Source organism: Pundamilia nyererei, unplaced genomic scaffold (genome assembly GCF_000239375.1).
Source record: "Pundamilia nyererei isolate P.nyererei 1_Seehausen unplaced genomic scaffold, PunNye1.0 scaffold00028, whole genome shotgun sequence".
Classification (NCBI taxonomy): Eukaryota; Metazoa; Chordata; class Actinopteri; order Cichliformes; family Cichlidae; genus Pundamilia; species Pundamilia nyererei.
In genome coordinates, this window is record NW_005187429.1 from 1,527,304 (window position 1) to 1,549,283 (window position 21,980).

The 21,980-nt window shown below is 41.1% G+C and overlaps 1 protein-coding gene across 1 annotated transcript in view; it reads left to right on the top strand.

Moving 5' to 3' along the window:
* Positions 1-21,980, top strand: part of kcnq4 (potassium voltage-gated channel subfamily Q member 4) — a 49,558-nt gene that overhangs the window by 8,047 nt on the left and 19,531 nt on the right. The window contains exon 2 of the mRNA XM_005728357.1: positions 20,921-21,011. Coding sequence (XP_005728414.1) covers positions 20,921-21,011 — 91 coding nt within the window. The remainder of the gene's footprint in view (positions 1-20,920; positions 21,012-21,980) is intronic.

A 21,980-nucleotide genomic window follows, 5' to 3' on the forward strand; every position in this document is an offset into this window, starting at 1 on the left:
TACTCAGCAGTGCAAAACATGTCAAAATACTGAAGGTGAAATCCAACACACACACACACACACACACACACACACACACACACACACACACACACACACACACAGCAGAGACCTTGAGCCACCGACACTGATTTTGTTTTATTCTCTTGGAGATAACTGACTAATAGGGGTGTTGACACCATCTAATCTGCTGTAATCTGTGTTTATGTAATGTTATTGCCGCGGAAGCGTGCCAGGAATACTGTAGCATTTAGACAGGAGGATTCTGAGGGGAATGCCAAGAGTTTATTTTGATTACTCAAGACCCTCTAAACACTCCAGTTCTGCTTTGACAGCCAGGAAAATCCAAAGACGGCCTCCTAGCTCCAGTTCGCTGTATGTCTCAGTACACAATGAAATTACTGTTACTGTATAGTAACAGTAATTTCTGCAGAGGTGGTGAATCTGCTCAAGTAGACATATTACCGGAGCTGCAAATACTGACAAATTGAGATGTCATTTTACTGTAGCTGTTATTCAAACCAAAATGCAGTAGGTGGCGGGGGCGGGGGGGTTTGAGCAGTTGTCTGGGATTGTTGTTACCCCTGTAGTCACTGAATTCAAAACACACCACTCCTACTTCTTAGGATGATCGTCAGTGTAAATGCAACTATTTTAATTGAAACATGAATATTAGATTACCGCTAAGAGCAAGTCTTCTTTTAAAATTAATGTTGGTGCCTAATAAATAACAGTGTTCCTCTTTCTTTATGTGCAGATACATTTCTATGCACACGTTGAAGTTAAGTGGGCTAGCTTCAGTTTGATTTCCACATTCCATCACATGTATGATGAGTTAATTATTAGATGTCAGATTACTCACTTGAAGGGCGTATGTGGAAAAAGCTGAAGCCACACTTAAACATGTCAACAGACAAGTGACAAAGTTGTTACGAGACTTTAATAATTGAATTCTGATTTGCATTAGATTTAAACATAGTTTTTTCTCTTTCACCCAATACCTCCTTGTTCTCTGAGCCTCATTCACATTTTGCCCTGATTTTAATTAAAGCTGCACGCCACCGGTTTCTAATTCAACCAGCCATGTGAAAGCTGCTCTCTAAAATCACCTGCCGTTACCCACTAAATATACTTACTTTAAATATGATTGTGCACAATAGCACCGTGCACCTTCTGCGCAGCGACAGTCCCAGCTTGCTCAGTGTGTGAACGCGGACCCAAGTTCGGGGTGATTTTCTCCTGCGATTGCAAGTCCTGGCGATTTCAGTGAATGCAGTGAGCAGGTTGAATGTGTCCATAAAGGTATTCGGTGCGAGTGTTTAGAGTGCTTAGGAAGCAGGGTCTGTGTGTCGCCAGCAGCTGCGAAGACCATAAAGCAAGTCAAAAATAAATCAATAGCTTTAGCCATTATCTCTCGGCAGCACACTTAAAGCCTCAGCCTAATGGGTGGCTGTACCAGCGCACCACAGATGATCAGCAGATGGTGAATAATGTGGAAACTAACTGTAGCTAACCGCTGATAAGAGATTAACATGTTAATTTATATAAAATGTGGAATTGCCCGTGTCTCCTTATCTTATTTACTGAATTAATTTCAGCAGCACTGAGACATTCATGGATAAGTGAAGGCAGATAGGGGTGAGGACTTTAACTGCTGGCGAGGGAGCAACCCAGCCTCATAGAGGTTTTTGAAATAGACTTTAAATCTGTTGTTTCATATTTCTGGACGTGAACTTCCCAGCTTTTTTTATTTTGCTGGGCACAAATTTCCCCTCCTTATTTCTGTGGCCCATAACATATATTTATATCTGACCGGTCTCCTGGTTTGTGTCCATACACACAAAATGAATATTTCCATTTTTGAAGGATGAATGAGTCTGCATTTAGAGGCTCATTGCATTTGTGGGTGGCGTGAAAGCTTTCACTGTTCACACTGGAGACTGTTGTGTGAGTCCTACAGAGGACAGAGTTTTACATTTGCATCCTTTTATTTTGAAAATATTGTTCACTCAAAAAGCGCCAGGCGCTTTGTTAGGGCCAGGCATCAAAATGATGTGATTAAACTTGCTTTAGGTTCAGATACAACGGCCAGTTGAGGAAACTGCACACATCAAATATACGTCCTGTTAAATTCATTTGTCAATTTGCCATGAGACTGGACCAAAGGAAGTGAAATGAAAATGTACAGCAAAAGCTTCTTGTTATACAACTCCAATTACATACATTACCTGTGGCCAACTTAGAGTGATCAATTAAACCAGCATGCGTGTGTTTGTACTGCGAGGACCCACGCAGGCACAGGGAAAACATGGAAACTCCCCACAGAAAGGCCAGCCGGCCGCTTCAAAGCAGGAACCGTCTTCTTGCGAACCAGCAGTGCTCTCTTCACTGTGCTTCACAAAATTAATATGTTTTATTTCATATTTAAAGTCAGAATTTTCTGATTCTGTAGTCCTTATCATCAGAATACTGAATAAAGCTCTCACACGTTCTCGTTCATGATGTGCATCCCTGCACAGAAGAGATGGATGGATGTCTCATGGATGCAATTCGGTCACAAGCATCTTCGGGATATCACGCCATTTCTCTCTGGCTGCTGGTGTTAGATTTTAGCCTCTCTCCACGTGTTTGTAACTTGAACCAATCAGGCATAACCTGTAGTTTTCAGGACGCGGAGGCAGTGTAACTGTGCAGGCATGCCTGATTTGTATGTATGATTATAAAGGTGCTGTTGCTGTTTGGGATGAACCTTGGCCTTTCTTTTTCTCTCCCCTCTCTTCTCATTCTGCTCTGTGTCTTGTAAAGGCTGGGATAGCCCGTGTCTCTCTCTCTATTTCTTTCTCCTGTTGACCCTGCCTGGCTGCACCCGCATGCACAGCCCAGCTTAAGAGTTGTTAAGATCATCTTAATTTATAATGGCAGTCACTATAAACATGTGAGGAAGCAGCACCATGGAGATGGAGCTCAAACAAAATCACAATGTAAGACAGTATTTATAAGGCCTGCCTTGTGTGCAAAAAGCCGGGTACAGCTGTGTGTGTGTGTGTCATTGCTCATGTGGTTGAAAGCGCGTGCTGGCAGAAGAAGTCTTGATTGGCACTTTTGCAAGACGTGTGCATTCATGCAAGTGTGTGTTTATGGAGAGCGTGTGCGTGGGTTTGCCTGCACGTGTGTGTGTGTGAAGGCCTGGTTAGTGGTGCTGTGGGCACACCATAAACAATAATCAAATGTTAACGAGGAAGCCATAATTACGCCATGCTGGCTGTCAGTCTGGTGAGATTGTTTTCTTTTCCTCCATTACACCCTGCCACTGCTCTCAAATATCTTATTTGCAACTGCTTCCTTCGATCACAGCACCATTTTCTTTGTTTCCTGTTCAACGGTTACTTTTTCAGTTCCTGTTGTGATATATTTGCTTCTCTTATCTTCGTCTCTTCATCAGCAAGTTTTGCTTCCGTTTTGCGCCTCTTCTCAGTTCCATATTATCTGTTTTTTTAACCTCTTTCTGCTCGTTACGCGCTACGTGAAGTGATTCTGTGTCAACGAGTCCCACTGTAAGCTGAGGAGGAGGGGAGAATTTTCAGATTGCCCCTGTTTTCAAGCTCTTCGCCCCCTCTCCACGACCCCACAAGCTATAGATGCTCTTCTGCATCTACAGCTGCTTTCATGGCTTCTATCACCCCCTGATTCACGCCCCCTTCTTTTCAGCAGTTGAAGGTAATGAATGATTATTGATGACGCAAGATGTCAAAACATGTTTTCCTGCAAAAGGTTAAAAGCAAACATGAACATAAAGCTGCCAAATCAAACTGTCCTCATTTTTGCATGTTTTGATGTCATGCAGGACTGACTGACTTGAAGTTCTTTTTCACACTTCCTTTGCAAAAACAGCTTTCAGAACTACTGCTGTACACACACACACACACACACACACACACACACACACACACACACACACACACACACACAGGAAAACAGTAAATCTGTCTCTACATGCATGCATGCGTGTGTGCGAGTGTGTGCGGACTCTCTGGTCTTGTCTTGGCCCTGAGATTAAAGCAATGTCAGCAAGTGTGTGATGAGACCTCACAGACGATGGCTAGCTCTTTTCCATTCTGGATCTCCTTGTCTCGCTGTCTCTCGTCTGTCCAATCCATTATTCAGCCACCTCTTTCTGTCTCTTGTCTACTATTTTTTTCTCATTATCTTTCTCGCTGTCTGACTGATACTAACTCCTTGTGGTCAGCGCAGTTCCTCCTATCTTAATATATATTACTGTACTATATCTATTCTCCCTCTCCCATCCTCCGTCTCTTCTTAGCGTTCTCGCTGTCTCTTGCACACTCAATCATTTTGCCCTCCGACTGCCAGACCTTGTGGTTTCCTGTGATGTGCAAGCAGTGCGCCAGAGTTAACATTACTGAGGAGAGCAGGAAGAATACGACACGAAGCTGTGCGACCAGAAATCCACACTAAGCTGTCAAATCTGTAAATGAATGTATGTAAAGATTTTCCATTTTTGCTCTATAATCACCTTTATAATTCTTATGTTACAAGATTTTTTAAATGACTCGTTTACAGGACCAGCAAAAGCACGATTTCACTGAAAGTGTTATGTTCTGATAAAATAAAATTGTAAAGAAAGAAAGAAACGTTAAAACTGCTGATGCGTGACGTCAGTAACAGTAATAGGTTTGCTACACTGTAGCGTTCTGCTGGGAAGCTTTGGGTCCTGGCATCTATCTGGATGTTGCTTTGACATCTGCCACCCATCACTGTTGGAGACCGAGCACACCTTCTTATTGTAAGGACAACCGCTTCCCCTGCAGGACAGTGTGCCCTGTCACACTACAAAAAACAGTGCCAGCCAAGCTCGAGAAACACAACAAAGAGTCAGAGGAGCCACAGGGGCTGCCGTACACCACAGGACTCCCCCAGAAATCCACTTTCCAGTTTGGTTTAAGTGGTTCAAAGTTGTGTTTGGTAGCACTAGAGAACTGTAAATATTAAGCAGCTGGTTTTCTGCCTTATTGGTGTGCGAAAATTCAACTGGGATAGCCCCTCAAGTCAGATTTCCAACTTAGTAGTTGGTAGTTGGAGTAGGAGAAGAAACACCAGACCCATCTTCACAATCCAAGATGGCAGCAGTGCATGTAAACAGTAGTAAAACTGTAAAACTTTGTGCTGCCCGTGTGCAGAATTTGTGGCTCGCTCAATGATCCACACGTGGAACAATGACCAGGCTCTAGCCGTGAATGTGCTACAGCGGCGTGGTCATTCCCAGTTCCAGCATCTGACTTCCAAGTTAAATGGAACGCAGCGCTAAAGACAACATAAGTTAAGTGGCATCAGGCTGAGAACACTTGACCATCTCAGACTAAAGTATAGAGCTTTACATTGATGTGTTGGAGAATCAAGTTATTCGAGCGCCCATAAATAATATGCACTTATAGTTATATGCACACCCTACAGTGCCAGTATGTGTTCCCAGAAGCTGCAGAGGTTAAGTCGTTAAGCTCAGGGCAATTTTCATAACCTGAAATTATTTTTAAACATTAATGTAATGAATCCTGTTCTAATTTCATTCAAATTTGATTCAGCACAAATTAAGCGCTACAATGTAACATAAGCTTCACAGCTTACTATGCAGCCTCTTCACTGACTGTGCCATGCTTAGCAAAACTGGCACTGCACATAGTTACTGGTCCCAGTACAGAGATCTGTAGTGTCGGCAGTTTGAGGGAGAATCTGAAGGGATAACAGAGAAAGAAGAGCAACCGACCACGTCTGGGTGGCAGGAGAGCTGGAGTAATGTGGAGGTATGCTGAGGTTCAGTATAGGAATGAATAATGCAGACGAGGGTTATCTACTCCGCTATCATCTAATTGGCTGTAATGAGTTAAAGAGGGGGAACATGTGTAACTAAGACGCTTGAAAGTGGTCCGTTCTCAAGAGCAGGGGAGAGTGAACAAGTCAGAAAAAGATCAAAATTGAAAGTCACGGAGCAGCTACGGATAAAGTTACTCCAAACATAACTTTCTCGTATTTCTGTTTCAGCAGCATCACATAATCAGTCCTCTGTATTAACGTGAAGAGAAATGTTGAGTTTCGGGTTTTTTTTACTTGTGTTTGCATTTCCATCCCAGCAACATGAAGGAGGGACTCTGTGTGTTGGACCCACAGTGGGAGCTTGATGACTGCTTTCCATCCTGCTTCATGTTTTTGTTAGTCTGTAGGGGGATGTGTGTCAGAGGGAAAAAAATAACACTACACTGCTCATAGTTTAGATAAATGTAAGAGAAAGTAAAAGTTAAAGTAGTGCACACATCCTGCCTTCGCTATATTCGTTCAACAAAGGTCAACAGTTTTCACGGAGTGGTTTTGGTGTTTATTTAATCAGCATCTGTTTACTCGAAGTAGTACAGTGAGGAGCGGTGCCCTTCGCCCTACAAGTATCACAGCCTGCACTCACTGTGCTCTTTTACCCACTGGCTCAGATTGTGATATTGCTCAGTGTACAATGAGAAATTATAACCAGCCCAGTGTTAAACCTCTCAGTGTTGCCAAAGATGTTTGTAGCTAGTGGCACAACTCAGGAAGTCGTTATGGAAAATGGCAAAGTCCCTGCATATGTGTGATGTGTCTGTGTGGAAAATAGCTTCACTGGAGGGTGATGTACTATAAGCCTTTTTCAAATGGCTCTGGACTCTGTCCTAAAATTACACATAGAGACACTGACAGTTACACAAAGCCCCGCAGAGGCACACAAAGAAACATTCGGTGTGACAGCAAGCGATAGCTGAGGAGTAACACAGCGCAGCCCCTCCGTGTGATGCGACCTGGATACATGTGTTTAACCATAAAAACAATAGAACCGACATTAATAAATGAATAGTGAGACAGACTCTAGTTTTTCATTAGAGAACTCATCACACCTATAGCTGCTACCCGTCTGTCCCATTTCAACTGAGAGGCCACTATCATTCGGCATTTTTAATTGTGATACAATTTAATGCATTTGAAATCATTTTTAGTTTGTTCAGACTAAACTAGCAGAATGATCTAAACTCATTACAGAGAGACATTACATTCCCACAGTCGAAACACATGGATGTTATGTTAATTGGTGGTTCTAAATCGACCATAGGTATGAATGCAAGTGTGAATGCCTCTATGTGTTGGTCTAGACTGGTAACCTGTGCAGGGTGTACCCTGCTTCTTGCCCCATGACACCTTAGGTAGGCTTCAGTAGTGCACTGTGCAGCGCTGTGTGATGGGTCGTGGGATGTAAATGTGCCGGTCGCTAAAGCGCTTTGGGTCGACTTCTGTGTTCAAATGTGCTATAGGCTATAAATGTTGGCTTTGACAGTGCATTTGTTTAAAATCACCCATGTCCATTTGGGTGCTTATTAGAAATGAATATTGATTGATGAGTGTATAGATTTTTACTGGTATATGAACACCATCTGGCTACTCGCTGCGCTGCATGGAGCCATATTTGCCTTTAAAATAGTAAGTAGGAGTGCAAAGCATGCAGCAGCATTGAGACAGCGCGTCCTTCATTTGACGTGGAAAACCTGTAGCTGTCTTTTTGTGTCAATTTAATAGATGGCCAAAATATTATGCTGCTTCTCAGTGAATAAGTTGCTGGAGGCAGTTGGAGTGCGGGCGGGCCTTTCCTGCAGTTAGTCGTGATTAAGACACATAATGTGTCACTACCCAGTTTAGCTCCTGCGGGATGGTTTTACTGCACGCCATTGCTCTTGTTTTCCCTCACTCCACGTTTTTGTAACTGCCCTTTCCTTTAAAAAATAAAACTAAACAAAGCAGTGGATAAATGCATTTTTTTAAAGTTCCTGTTTATTCAAAGAATTCATGTTTGTATTTTTTTTTTTAACTTAATGGGAGTAGTCTGTTTTAGGTCATGTTTGTGTGGCTGTCAGGTCAAAGCACTTACAGATGAGGAAATGTGAAATAAATGGTAGTTACCTTGATGAGCCTGACTGATATACTGACAAATATATAATTTAATAGATATAATGACATTTGCACTAATTTAGGGTCAGACCCAACAAAGTATTATTAACAAACCTGTGTGACTTTAGGTGAGGTCATTGCTCATATTGCAGTTCTCTAAATGTGCTCAAATCTTGGTAATGGTGGCCCCAGCTTTACTTCTGGTTAAATCCCATCAGCTCCTTGAGATCTGCTGACCACCTCAGTTGTGTCCCACCTGTCTTCACTTTCTCACACTCTTTGCCTCAATCCCATTACACCGAGTTCAAATGTTACAGTCACAGCTTTCTTTGTGTTGTTTCTCAATCCTTGAGAGCTGCCCCTGACCCTTTGTAATCCATCACTGGAGATCCCCGCTGCCGTAGTAACCAAATTAAACGTGTCACAGAGTAATGATGATTGGCCTGAAATTCAGTCATAGCTTCGGTCAAGGGGGGGCAGGGGTATCTGTAGAGTAGTGTGAACATGTGTTTTGAGTCACAAGGATGTATGCCCAATAAACCCCTGTGAAGTCGGTGGTTTTCTGAGCAAGACTAATTTCTCTTCTAGGAGAAGTTTTCAAGATATCCAGGTTTTGTTTGTTCAAAAACAAGGTTTCAGTGAGCACCCTTAATCAACCTCCAGCCCCTCCGATGGAAGCTGTGTGAAGGCTGAGCTCATGTTGGTGAAATGTCAGCGCTATGGATGCACACTGGTGTGTGAAGTGGCTGCCCATACACCTACTAAAGGGTTTGTAGGCTCTGTGCTAATTGGCCCGCTCCTGGTAACAATACAGCAGCTAAATGTCAGGGCTCCCTCAGCACTTTGTCTCCATGCTGGTTGCTTCTCAGTTCTGTATAATACTCTTCATTGATTAGAAAAAAAACCCCACTCAGGAGACAATAGACCTCGTGAGTTGGGCTGGAGTGGGAGGTTGTGTGTGTGGGAGTGTGGGTTAGTGTGTAAGCCTGATTATAAGCTCATTCAGGTCACTATTTTTCCAGCTTAGTGGATAATTTTTGCTAATATTGTTTATATAAATCTCACAGTTTATATTTTCCAGCCTCTTTGTCTACAGGAACATAAATCTTATATAACGCGTGCAAACAATTTTATGCTGAATTGTCCAGATATTAAAAAACAAACATTTTCTTTGAGGTGAAAACATTTCAACAATCACAAAGAAAATCATGTGTAATTTCTATCAATCCAAGTCTGGTTATAAAATACACACGCAGGCTTTTGCAGCCCCCATGAAACCACTCTGACATCATAAAATGACCCTCTGTCTGTGGTTATAATATTATTTCACTCCATTTACTATTTAAAAAGCTGACCGCATCAGACATATTTCTTTAGTCTCTAACCATCCGTACTGTATACTGTATATGAATCGTCATAACACTGAGCCGCAGGAAACCATCAGAATATGCTGACTCTACATTAGCGCGCAAAATGTGTGTGCGTAGCGCATGAGAGGTAAAAAAAAAACAAAAACCCTCAGACTTCCAGGATGAGTTAATGCATCTGCACAGATATAAAAGTGTAAGATGATTGCATCAAGACAGATTACGGCGGTGCTTAATTATAGTTCTTAAATCAATTTGTTTAGTGAATCATTGCTGATAATGCAAATAAGCATACAGAGTAGATAAAAGCAGCAACCAACCAAAAGCCATGCTTCTGTAATAAATGCAGCATGCAGTTTAGCATTGTCTTGCTGAAATATGCAAAGCCTTCCCTGAATAAGACATCATCTGGATGGGAGCATGTGTTGTATATACTTGCATGTGACTTTTCAGCATCTGTCTTTCCAAATAAAAGCTGCCAATTTAATAGGCACTAGTGCACCCCTATACAATCAGAGATGCAGGCCTTTGAATTGTGTGCTGATAACAAGCTAAACTGTTCCTCTCCTCTTTAGTTTGGATAATGTAGTGTCCATATTATCCCCCCAAAAAATTCAGATTTTGATTTGACTGGTCTGAGTCAGTTTTCAACTTGAAGAGAAGATGATGGCTTTTCTGGAGCATGTTCACATCTTCCTTGAACAGAAAAAAAGCTTCTGCACAGAAAGACGAAGAGGAAAATCTGAGGGAACTAAACAAACTCCATCAACTCATATGCAACCAGAAATAATACTCAGCATAGTAGAATAATAACAGGAATGAAAAACTAGGAGCATTAAATTGAAACCAAGCCATTCCAATTCATTCAAATGTAACTGTTACATGTTTCAGTAAGGTCTTCACATAATGTCAAGGTCAGAGCAGCCACTGACACCACAAGGGTCATGTCCTCGATAATTTATGTGAAGATTGCTAGACTTCTACTGAATGTCCATGAAATGATCAGTTAATCAAAGTGTTGCTCGCTGGTCAAAGTAACAAAGGAAAAAATATTTTTTAAAAGTCACCCATGAGGTTAAAGTGGGACTGTGTGCTTTTACATATTGTGTGCTTTTATTATGTCACTTGCTAATTTGTTTCAGTTTTACTTTCACTGACTGGTTAGATGTGGGTACTAAAACATACTTTGGTCATTTTAGGAAAAGGTTCAGGTTTAGGATCAAAGTTGCCGTTTCACACACGTGACCGTGCATGTCGAAAAATGACAAATTGGAGTGAGAGACCTGTCTCACTAATGCCATAAACTGGACCTTCAAGCTGTGCAGCCAAAGGACAGCTTGTGTGCAACTCCAGCATCTCTGGATTCGCTGTAAGACCACATTCACCTGTTTGCCCAGGCCTTTCTTAAAACTGACATGTTTATTAGTACCTTTATGAGTTCTTTAACTCAAGGTTTTGGACTGAAGTTGAAAACAAAAAGGGAAAATTTGCCTGCCAAAGATTAAAACATTTTAAACCGACTGTTGCTGGGATGGATATCTGCTGTGGTTTTAAGAGGTGCACAGTCTTAAGCTCATATTTCAACTTTAATCCTGACAGTAATGGAAAAAAAGTGGTGAAAAATAGACAAGTTTAAAGTCAAGTGTTTTCAAAATGATAAGATTTGAAAATATGTCTTGGAAGTATAAATTGTTGGAAAACCAACTAAATAAATATTGGAAATGTCCCTTGGAATTTGTGGATTTAAAAAAAACAAACAAATTAGACCCGATGCTCTGGTGGAGAGTCACTGAAACCATTATGTTACTGATATTCAGACACACAGTAAAACCATTAAAGAAATGTGGCCTTTTAAAAGTGCACTGTTATTTTCAATAATCCTTTAAGCTAAATTTCATGTTCACAGTCAGTGAGAGCCTGGAGCAAACATCCAGGGAACGGAAGAAGCTTTCTGTTCTTCCTGCACCTAAACGAATAGTGTCAATGAATCAAAAGCAAGGAACAAAGGACTCGATTACACTGTGATGTCACATTAATTGTGTGTATGTGTGTGTGTATATATGTGTGGCTGGCAGATACTTTTAAGGCTGCTGTGACTTGGAGTGACATTCCCCAGCAGGGAAAATGTATCAGTCTAATTGGCACTCTGTTTAAAATTCATCATCTGTGGACAGACAGTGGAACAGCGTGGCAGTCAGTGGCTCTTTGGTGACTACGTTTGATTGTCTGGCTTTGCAGCAGGCTTGGCCTGCGACTGAGAGAGAACGTAATGAGAACGTGCAGCAGGAGCCTGCGTATGTAAAACAAACTGTTTGGGCACAAGTGTCAGGTAGCGCCACATCTCGTGATGCAAACTGCCAAGGTTGCACAGCAGCGCTTCTCTCTTGACCTCTCAAGATGTAAATAATTTATCTAGTCTAATATTCCTGTAGGTTGTAGCATTCAGAGGAAAACAAACGTGTTCCTCTTGTTCCTGCACAAGACACTTATGTCCCCCCCCACACACACACACCCCCACTGCTGCCACCACACACATCAGCTCCCGCCTTTCCTGGTGTGCCAGTACAAGAACCTATGAATTGCTCAGTCAGCTTCTTTTCTTGTGAAAAAGCACATTTCATCTCATTTGTTTGCATTTTTTTTTTTGCCTTAAAAAGTTTGCTGTCCCAGAAGGAGTAGGAGTAGGGGGAAGGGGTGGGGTAACCAATAGGCCCGGAGGCTGGCCTGCTTGGTGCCGTGCAGCCAACCTGCGCACATTTTCCCTGCAGTCGCTATTTAAGGAGAGTGAAATGCTATTAATATCTTTCTACCGTTTCCACCTTTCTCCAGTCTCTCCCTCTTCTTTTTCTCTGCTGACGACACGCTTCCTCCTCCTTTTCACTCCCTGCTGCTTCACCTTTTTCCTCTCCAGGCACAGCTCGTTAGTCCAATGAAAGTCTAGAACTGTGTTTATTGTAGTTTTCTTTTTGTGTCCCCATTACGTGTAACTGTGATATGCTAAATTGCCACAGTGGCATTTGACATAGATTCTGATGTGTTTGTCAGACTATAAATAAATCTCTCGTTCCAACCGAGCTTTTCTGAGCATTTGTTCAAGCCGGTCTATATGTTTGCCAGTGCGTGCCCTTGCAGAAGGTGTCACTGCAAGTGTGTGTTCAATAATTGGACCGTGCTGTTATTTGTGTTTGTGCACCTGGAGCATGTGCACAGATTGCAGGTCAATGCCTGAGAGTCGTCGTCAGAGCCTCAGGGATCCAGGCCGGCGCCGTCCACACAAACACGCAGACACACACATGTACAGTAATAGGTACTATGACTTGACCCCATGGCCCTTTCGGTTTATGTCCATATTCACCTGCTCTTATTCTCCCGCTTCTCTTTAACTTCTTTCCCTTCACTGACTGAAATTGTGGAACTATTTTTCACTTTCACTTTAGGTACTTGATACCTAATTCTTATAAATATATGGTGAAAATAAAGACTACATTATCTCTTTTTCTTTCCCTGTCTTCTGTACTGCCGCCTCCTCCCCCTCCCCCTCCTCTGTTTTCTGTAACTGATAGCTGCTTTATCACCAAGTCGTGATTGAATCAAACCTGCATTTTCCCACAATCCAGCTCTGTTTCTCTCGACCTGGTATACTGGCTGGTGTACGCATAGAGTGCTAACATGCACACAAAGTGTAATGAAACAATACACAATTTGATGTATGTTTATTAGAGCTGGTAACACCTTTTTATCTCACTTCAGCGTACTCACAGGCCGGCTGAAGTAATGTGAGAACTCCTTTTTCACTTATGTATGCTTACAGGAAAACAGCAGTAAAAGCACCTTGCCTAGCTTCCATTAAAAGCAATCTTCCTGCTCTGCGAGCTGCCGAACATTCATTTGTTGTCTGCCCCAACAGCAGACCAATGACCCTCTGGAGGTCTAAAGGCCCAGAGCCAAATTCTGTGCACTTTATACATACAGAGGCTTGTGGTCTGTATTACGGATCTTTAGAGTTTCAGCATAGAGATGCTTCTCTTTCTCTCTCTATCTCTCCCTCTCTTACTGTGCTTGCATTTTTCTTGATTCTCCACCGTGTCCACGAGACAAATTACACTCTTGGATGTTGGAGAAAAGTCAGATATTCTCTGTACAAAGCAGAGCATGCATTATTCTTTTTATAAACTTCTGGGGCAATTACTAAGCCTTTGAGCAGACAGCCTTTCAGTAAACTTATTGAGTGGCTCACTTACATAATGTATTGTATTTATTACATCATGGCAATCTTTTTGATGTGAAACATCTACACTCATATGAAAAAGAAAGTTTTCACAGGACACATTTGCAGTCCTGTGGAAAACAATTAAGTACACACTCACTATAGGAATTAAGTAACAACCATGTGTTGCTAATCAAATCCACTTGATTAACTGATAAATAATAAGTGTGAGCATCGCTATAAAAGCGGAAGTCTTGGCAGGCTTCTTGTCTGGAGCATTCATGTGTGTGTTAACACAGTGCCAAGCAGGAACGACATCAGCAGCAATCTCAGATAGATAGGCCATCCAAACACTTTGATCATCCACAGCAGAAACATATAAGTCAGTCTACCCATGATTGGGCGTCCCAGTAAATTCACCCCAAAGTCTGCAAAAAACCCAAGAGCTACACTTCAGAATCTCCCCGCCTCAGTCGTCATGGTAAATGTTAAAGTTGACGATGGTACCATTAGAGAAAGACTGCACAAGAATGGGTTGTTTGGAAGAGTTGCCAGGAGGAAACCTTAGCCTAGGTTTGCAAAGCTGCATCTGGACAAGCCACAAGACTTCTGGAACAATGCGCTTTGGACAGATGAGACCAAAGTGAAGATGTTTGGCCATAATGTACAGCACCAAGTTAGGAGAAAACCGCATATTAGCACAAACACATCAAGTGTCACAATGATGGTGGAAGTAGCCACATGACCTGAGTCGACCAAGACCTCGAAGAACTCAAGTCAAATGTGGGTCATGCGACAGGATAACGCTCTCAAGCAGAGCAGCAAATCTCCAGCTAGATGTCTGAAAAATACAAGAATCAAGGAGCTGCAAAGGCCCAGTAAACGTCCATACCTCAACCTGATTGAAAAGCTGTAGTGGGAGCTTAAGAGAGCTGTGCATAATCAAATGCCTGCAATCCTCAATGAACTGAAGGTTTGTAAATAAGGCTGGGCCAAAATTCCTCCACAACGATGTGAGAGTCAAACAAAAAATGATTACTTCAAGTTAGTGCTGCCAAAGGTGGTTTTATAAGCTACTGAATCATGGGCTGTACAGGACTGCACAGAGTGCTGTGAAAACTTTCTTTTTCACAGGACTGGATGTATGTTTATTTATAATGTGCTTTTAACCTTCTTTTCCTCTGAGGTCGCCCGGGCCTGTCATCATCCTGTGCTGAATATGTAAAGCAACGGCACTTTGATCTCTACCTCATAAAAAACATTATATCTTTAATGCCGACCTCAAAAGAGCATTTTTACTCTGACATTTCTGTTCTTTCTTCTCAAAATTCTTACATCTAAATCCATTTTGAATCTCTTTAAAAAAATAACCTCAATATAAGGGTACTTTATTGAGGCAGGTTAAAGTCAAAGCTGAGTCAATTTTCTTTCAGTGTCCCATGAGGCCAACCATGCTGAATTGGTGGATTTCAACTGATGCTTTGCTCTTAATTGACATTTCCCTGAAAGGGAGGGCGTGATGGTGTGTGGTGATGCTGGGGTGGATGGAGAAATGTGCCTTCAGCAGAAATGTGACTCCCTCTCGATATTCATCATGCGTGGCCTAACTGTCTGCTCGTCTATTTTGCTTGATTATGCATTTATATCTTAATGTTCATAAGTAGAAAGAAGCAAATGCGTCTACTTGGTGGATCTTAACAGGCCTCTTAAATATATAGAAGAGCCGTAACAGAACGTAAAAGTGAAGGCAATGAAAAAGGACATCATACAGGTCAGATAACTTTAAAAATCTGGATATTATGCAGTATCAGTGGTCTCTTTGACTGAATTTGGGCATATTATATTTTCCCAAGCACTAGTCAGCATTGTCATCCAAATAGCTTTGTTATTTGTATTAGTAAAAAACAATATATCAGTGAATTATTTCAAAGGATTTTTGTTTTTATTTGAGCCAAGGAGCTAAGTGGGGTTGGTGGTCAGAAAAAATGGAGGGAAACTGAAAGGGGGAGTAACACTTTGTGCTTAGTGATTTTAGGATCTTATTTTCCTCTGACATTTGCACCAATCAGGCACACTCCTTATAGGTGAAGTGAATAAATAACATTTATTCACTCATTACAATGCTCTGCTGGGAAACCTGGGGCCATAGGGTTAATGTATATATTAGACACAGAGCAGAGTTCTGCATGGCAACAGCACTCCCCGAAGGCAGCAGCCTCCCCCGTTAGAACAGAAATACTCAGGAGTATCATTGAGGAGCACTTGAGGTCTTCACCCCAGATGTTGATGCGATCTTGACCTACGGAGGCTCTACACCCAGGCCCTGATTGGTCAGAGCTATTTTTGGCAGCACAAGGGGGGACCTCCTTGACATTTTGTTTTAATGTTGTGACAGATAAGGGTACATATCCAACATACTGGAGAAAATGTGATAATGTCCACACCATTTATGTAACTTTACCTCTCTGCAGCACCACCGTGGATTTTGAATCAAACAATTTGGAGCCTGTATTTCATGAATAGTTAATGAAATACTTTTATTAAACATGTGGAATTAAAGCTCAAATTCTGCACTTTGTGCTTCAAATCAAACGACTGTTTGATATAAAATCTACTTTGGTCTTTTAATGCTACATGTACGTTTGGCTGATGTTAATGCTCATCTGTGGCTTGTGAACAGGATGAGGTGAGTTTTGAAGGGTTTGTTGCATCATAGCAGAAGTAGATTTTATAAATATGCAGTCTAGTTGCAGAAACGGATACGATGACTCATTGAACTGTATAGAAATTGCTGTATGCAAGGGATAGTATTGTATTCAGGTAAATGCAGAGTTGTGTTTCTACGGGAATGTTGTGTCTGCATTTTGTAAAAGTCAAGCTGTCGATCCCGCTGTCTGCGCTCTAACTTGTTTCCTGTCATAAAGCACAAGTCAATGAACCCCCCTGAAATGCTGCTCCAACGAATCTCCTCCTCACCGTATTACACACAACGCTTTGAGTTAATTGGAGAGGAAGGAGAGGGTTTAGTCAGCACATTGCTCAGCTGATGAATGACCAAAATGCATTGTTTGCCGAGAGTCATCTCAGTGTATTTTTCAAACTATCCCTTCTGTGGCTGGAGCACTGTTTACGCCTCGGTGGGCTAAAAAATATACAATGGTAATTAGGAGGTGTCTGTTTATTCACGCGTGGTGTCCGGTGTCTTTCTAGCTGTCTAAGATCTGCTCTGTCTTTCTATTTGTCTCACTATTGGGAAACTGCGGCTGGGCAGGCAGACAAAACAAAAACAGTCTGAGAAGTCGCTCACTGACTCACATCTCACATTCAGTTGAGAAGAGTGAAAGTGAGATGTGTTTTTTTTTTATTTTTACGAGAGCACGAGTTAGACCATTCAGATCAACTAAATTTTTAATCAGCTTAATTGATAATGAAGGCTAATATTATCGGCTGATAATTGGCTGTTTTTATATTGAAATTTCTAACTGCCAATAAGTGAAAAAGAGAAAAAAAGAAAAGAAGAAATGAGAGATAACCCATAAACCGTGTTACGAGTGTTGGGGTTGCATAGTGTAAAAAAAGAAAGAAAATCAGCCGATATTTTGGAATATCAGAGTTTTAAATCACCTAATATTGGTGTCAGTATCGGTCTTAAAATTCCTAAAAATCAGCCAGTCTCTATCATTTATTAACATTTTGTAAATTTGTAAAATATATTTAGTTATTATATACTTATTAATAATTGGGAAGTATATACTTATTATATACTTTCCATTATATTTAACGTATTATATTTATTATATTTAATCCATCCATCCATCCATCCAATCGCTTCCGCTTATTCTTTTCAGGGTCGCAAGGGGCGCTGGAGCCTATCCCAGCTGTCATAGGGCGAAAGGCGGGGTGCACCCTGGACAGGTCGCCAGTCTGTCACAGGGCCAACACACAGGGACAGACAACCATTCGCACTCATTATTTGGATTATCCAATTAACATATCCCCTCAAGCTGCATGTCTTTGGACGGTGGGAGGAAGCCGGAGTACCCGGAGGGAACCCACGCAAACACAGGGAGAACATGCAAACTCCGCACAGAAAGACCCCGGCCTGATGGTGGAATTGAACTCAGGACCTTCTTGCTGTGGGGTTATAATAGCCCTTTAAAGCAGTACTTAGCCACCCTTTTTGTCTGATTTTAATAAGTTCCTCTTCATCTGTCGTCATGTTCCAAATGTGATCTTTTCACTTGTCTTAAATAACTTTTCAGTAGCTGGGACCACATCCTCATTTGTAGGAGGAAAGGCCTCAGAGGGGAGTAGCATTGGGCCGGGCCGATCCGCATGCACTAATGAGAGGTGAATCAATTGAAAAAGGGAGCGAGGAAAAGCCGACAGAACGCCAAAAAGGATGAATGTGTGGTCCTGCTCCTGAAATTCAGATAAATTATTTCCAATGAAACATACTCTTTCAACACTTTCACACACTTAATTTACTTTTTAGTATAGACCATATTTTTAACCCGTTCACACTATTTTGAGAGATAGTACAACATCATTGCAAACACTCACTTCTTCTATGCTCCAGCTTTGCTCACCTAGTAATTGATTTCCTCCCAGGCTTCTGATTGGCCTACAGTTATATACTGTACATACAGTCGCTTTGGCGTGATCTTGGCAGCGCTTGATGTAGTTTTTAAAGTTTTCGTGTGGAGGGAGATGTGTTTTAGACGGTGTTTGTGTGCATTCGATTTAAAGAGTAAAAGCAGAAAGCCCCCATTTAAAAATATACCCATGCACATGTCAATGTAGCCTCATCTACGTCGACTTGCTACAGCTTTTTAATATAGTAATGAATGACTATGTGCAGCTGTATATTCTCAGCTGTATATTCTTTACAGCCTGGCGTCACACATGCTGTTTGAATGATTATTTTCCCCCTTAAAAAAACATGTAGATCTATTTCTTCACATCATGACCAAAGAAATAAATCCACATATTGCCTCCTGTCTATCTGTGCTGTCTTCCCTGGACATTTGTTAGTTTTTCCTGATCAATCAGTCAAGAGGTCACAAAAAAGATCTACTCATTTAATGTTGCTCCTGCCTGTTATTTTTGATGTTTTCTTACACTTCATGTGAACCCAAGAGATGGTGATGGACTGAGACAAATCAGGTCTTTCTTATCATTTCTTCTTCTGCTGAACATAGATAGGTTTCCAATTTCTTTTTGTTTTTGTTTCACATGGCTGTTGTCCTCTTTCCCAGTGGAACATTTCTCAGTGGAAACGGTATACAGATCAGGCTTTGTGTGCTTCTCAGTTCAGCTGTTGTCGTCTGACCTGCTGCTTTTTTGCAAAGCAGCTTTTTAATGCAAACGCTTTAAATGCATTTTATTTCTCACACATTAGCCCAGTTAGAGACTTGTTGATCGTATTACTGAAGATAAAGGGCACCATTGTGCGAGGCTTTGAGAACTGGTTTGGGGTCCAGCAAGTGTTCTCTAACTTTGGGCTGTGACATGTTGACCAGCTGGACCAGCAGCTGCCACCTGGATAATCCTGCCTTGTTGTTCTAGATTTCAAATGGCACAAAGGGCAGCCAGGGAGTGGTTGTGTGTTTGTTCATTTCTCTCAGCTCTTTTTTGCTGTATCTTTTACCCACTTTGTTCTCAAATGGTCCTTCCATGTTCACTGTTATTGTGCTGTGGATCATGTTGTGGAGCTGCGGAGTTGCAGTATGTGGTTAAAGCCAAAAGCAAAGCAGCTGAGCTCCATCACGCTATTGGTGTGATCTGTGATAATCTTACCATTGTTGAGGTAATCTCGGTGTGGGTAATGAAGTTCTTGTGGTTGTCTGACAGTTAGTCTTTAGTCTCACCGAGAATATGCGATTAAATAAATTCATTGTAGCTCTCTTGAGGAACCAATTATATATATATAAAAACAATAACATCATTAACGGATAATGAAAATAAAAAGAAACATTATTTTCTAACATAATCAGCATGCTGAGCCTCCTTTAATCGCACTTACACTGAATCTAACAATAACTTTTTCCTCCTGTTAAGTGGGACAGCGAGGTACAGTAGTGCCAGTGTTTTCCTCTTTTAGGCCCCACGCAATTCCAGAAACACAATAACATGAAATTAGAGTTGATGCCCTGTGCGTAGTGAGGAAAATATTGTTGAATGGCATCAAATATTTTGTTGTTAACAGCTAATGTCTGCATGTGAGAACTTTACCGTGATAATAGATTCGGCATTTTAAAATGTTCCCTAACAGTTGTCCTGAACTTAATGATGGAAATTCTGACTTCCCACATCTGTAGAGACACTGAAAAAAATTAAGTGTTTATATTAAGATGAGAGCATGAGACAGAATCAGTCAGAATTTATGTTGTGTTTAATTTCAGGGGAGTTCTTGAGCTCAAGTGGCCATTACTTCTGTGGGGCGAAGTTTTTTTCCTAGCTGAACCGCAGGTTTCCATTTGCTATTGTCCTAATCTAAAATAATATTTTAGATTATTTATTTTATTATTTTATCCATAATAATAATAATAATTATATTATCCATGTGCCATGAGACCAACCCTTCTGAATTTTTATTATATTATATAATCATATATATACTCCTGATGATTATATGATTATAAATATAACTGTGATGTTATATGTGCTGCGAGTGGAGAGCGAGACTAAAATATCATTAGCATGTCACAATAAAGGTTTATGGCAGGAATAAGCAGTACTTCTGATACACAAACCACACTCAGAAGATCAAGTGATTGCGGCTGTTTTTCTTGTCTTCTGATTTATGTTTAGCTGTTTTATTGATTTCATTGATCGTTCGCAGAGTTATTCAGGATGTTTCACAACAGAATGAAATAGTTTCTGGCTTGTATGTGGACCACATTTTTATTTTTCGATAATAAAAATAAAAATACAATTAAATATGAAAATGAAATAAAATTTAAACATTTATTTATTTATAACTTTTATATACTCACTTTTTTTTTCACTCAGAAAACTGCTGCTCATTGAATATTTTCTCTCTTCTTCAAACCATTGTCAGTAAACCCTAGAGACGGTTGTGCACAGAGTTGCTGCCATTGCTGCTCATTAGATATTTGCAGTAATGAACAGTTAAATCAGGGTACGTATTAAGGTGGCAGTTGAATGGCCTGACAATTTATGCAAAAAACAAACAAACTTGGTTCCATTAGAATGATTATGACCATTTGCATTGTGTTACAGATCAGCAAGTGTTTTCCTGCTTTGTGTGCAGTAATTTTTTGTGTTAGCGGTTAATCATGCAGAGACTAAACAATATATGTAATGAACTGTGTGTGTAACTGGTGTGTTTTTGTGTGTGTTTCAGTTTTCTTCTGGTGTTCAGCTGCTTAGTGCTGTCCGTGTTCTCCACCATCCCCGAACACCAGAAAGCCGCAAACCAAGGTCTCTTCATCCTGGTAGGACCCCCTTCTTCCCTCTAGTTTGCCCTCTTGTTTATACTTATACAAACACATTTATGGCAGCTCCAGTGCACATCGTCACACGCTGTCCTTGCTTGCATGCCGTCTCACTTGCTGCAGTCCATGCGTGCTTGCGTATGTGCTTTTCTTTACCGTTAGCGGCGCAGATAGCCATGTAAGCAGGTGGGAGGATTCAGGTGTTGTTGACTGCGCAGGAAATCACAGACATGATGCACTAATCCTAATAGCTATCCCTTAATCCCCTCTCTTCCTCTGTACTTCAGCTGCTTTAGTGAAAGGTAATGGACACCCTTTTCCTCCTTCCTAACCTGACTCGTCCTCTCTCAGCCACCTTTTTCCCCTCTCTCTTCCCACCTTGCGCTTCATAACGTGTTATTTAATGGTAGTACTCTTCACTTCCACATTCCCTCCCTTCACTCTTTCGATCAATCACCTGGCCATTAGCAGACAATCACCCATTAGTGGATTTTACTTACATGAACATTTGCTCTAATGACAGATTGGTTCGGCGCATTATAAACTGTCTGCACGGTCCAGAAACCTGAAAGCAGGAAAGACGCGTGGAAAATGGTTTGACTTGAGTCAGAACTCTAAAGCTGTTAAATTTTCAGTTTAGAAACTGAACATATGACACGAATGTCCCTGGCTACGGTTTTTCTCTCTCTGCTAAGACCTTTAAAATGATATCATGGGAAAGGTTTAATAAACAGAGTGCAGGGAATGTAAATCATGTTATGAAGATCCACATTAGTTCATGTGTTACTGTAAAAAAATGTAAAATATACTTCCCAGCTAGATGTTCATCACATGCAGTGTGACATATTGTGTACTTTTCATGTTACCATGATCCTTTCCACAGCACTGATATTTTTCCTTTTGTTTTTCTTTGTGGTCTCTCAACATAGAGGCTGTGTTGAGTTCACTTGAAAGGTAACATGGTCCTTT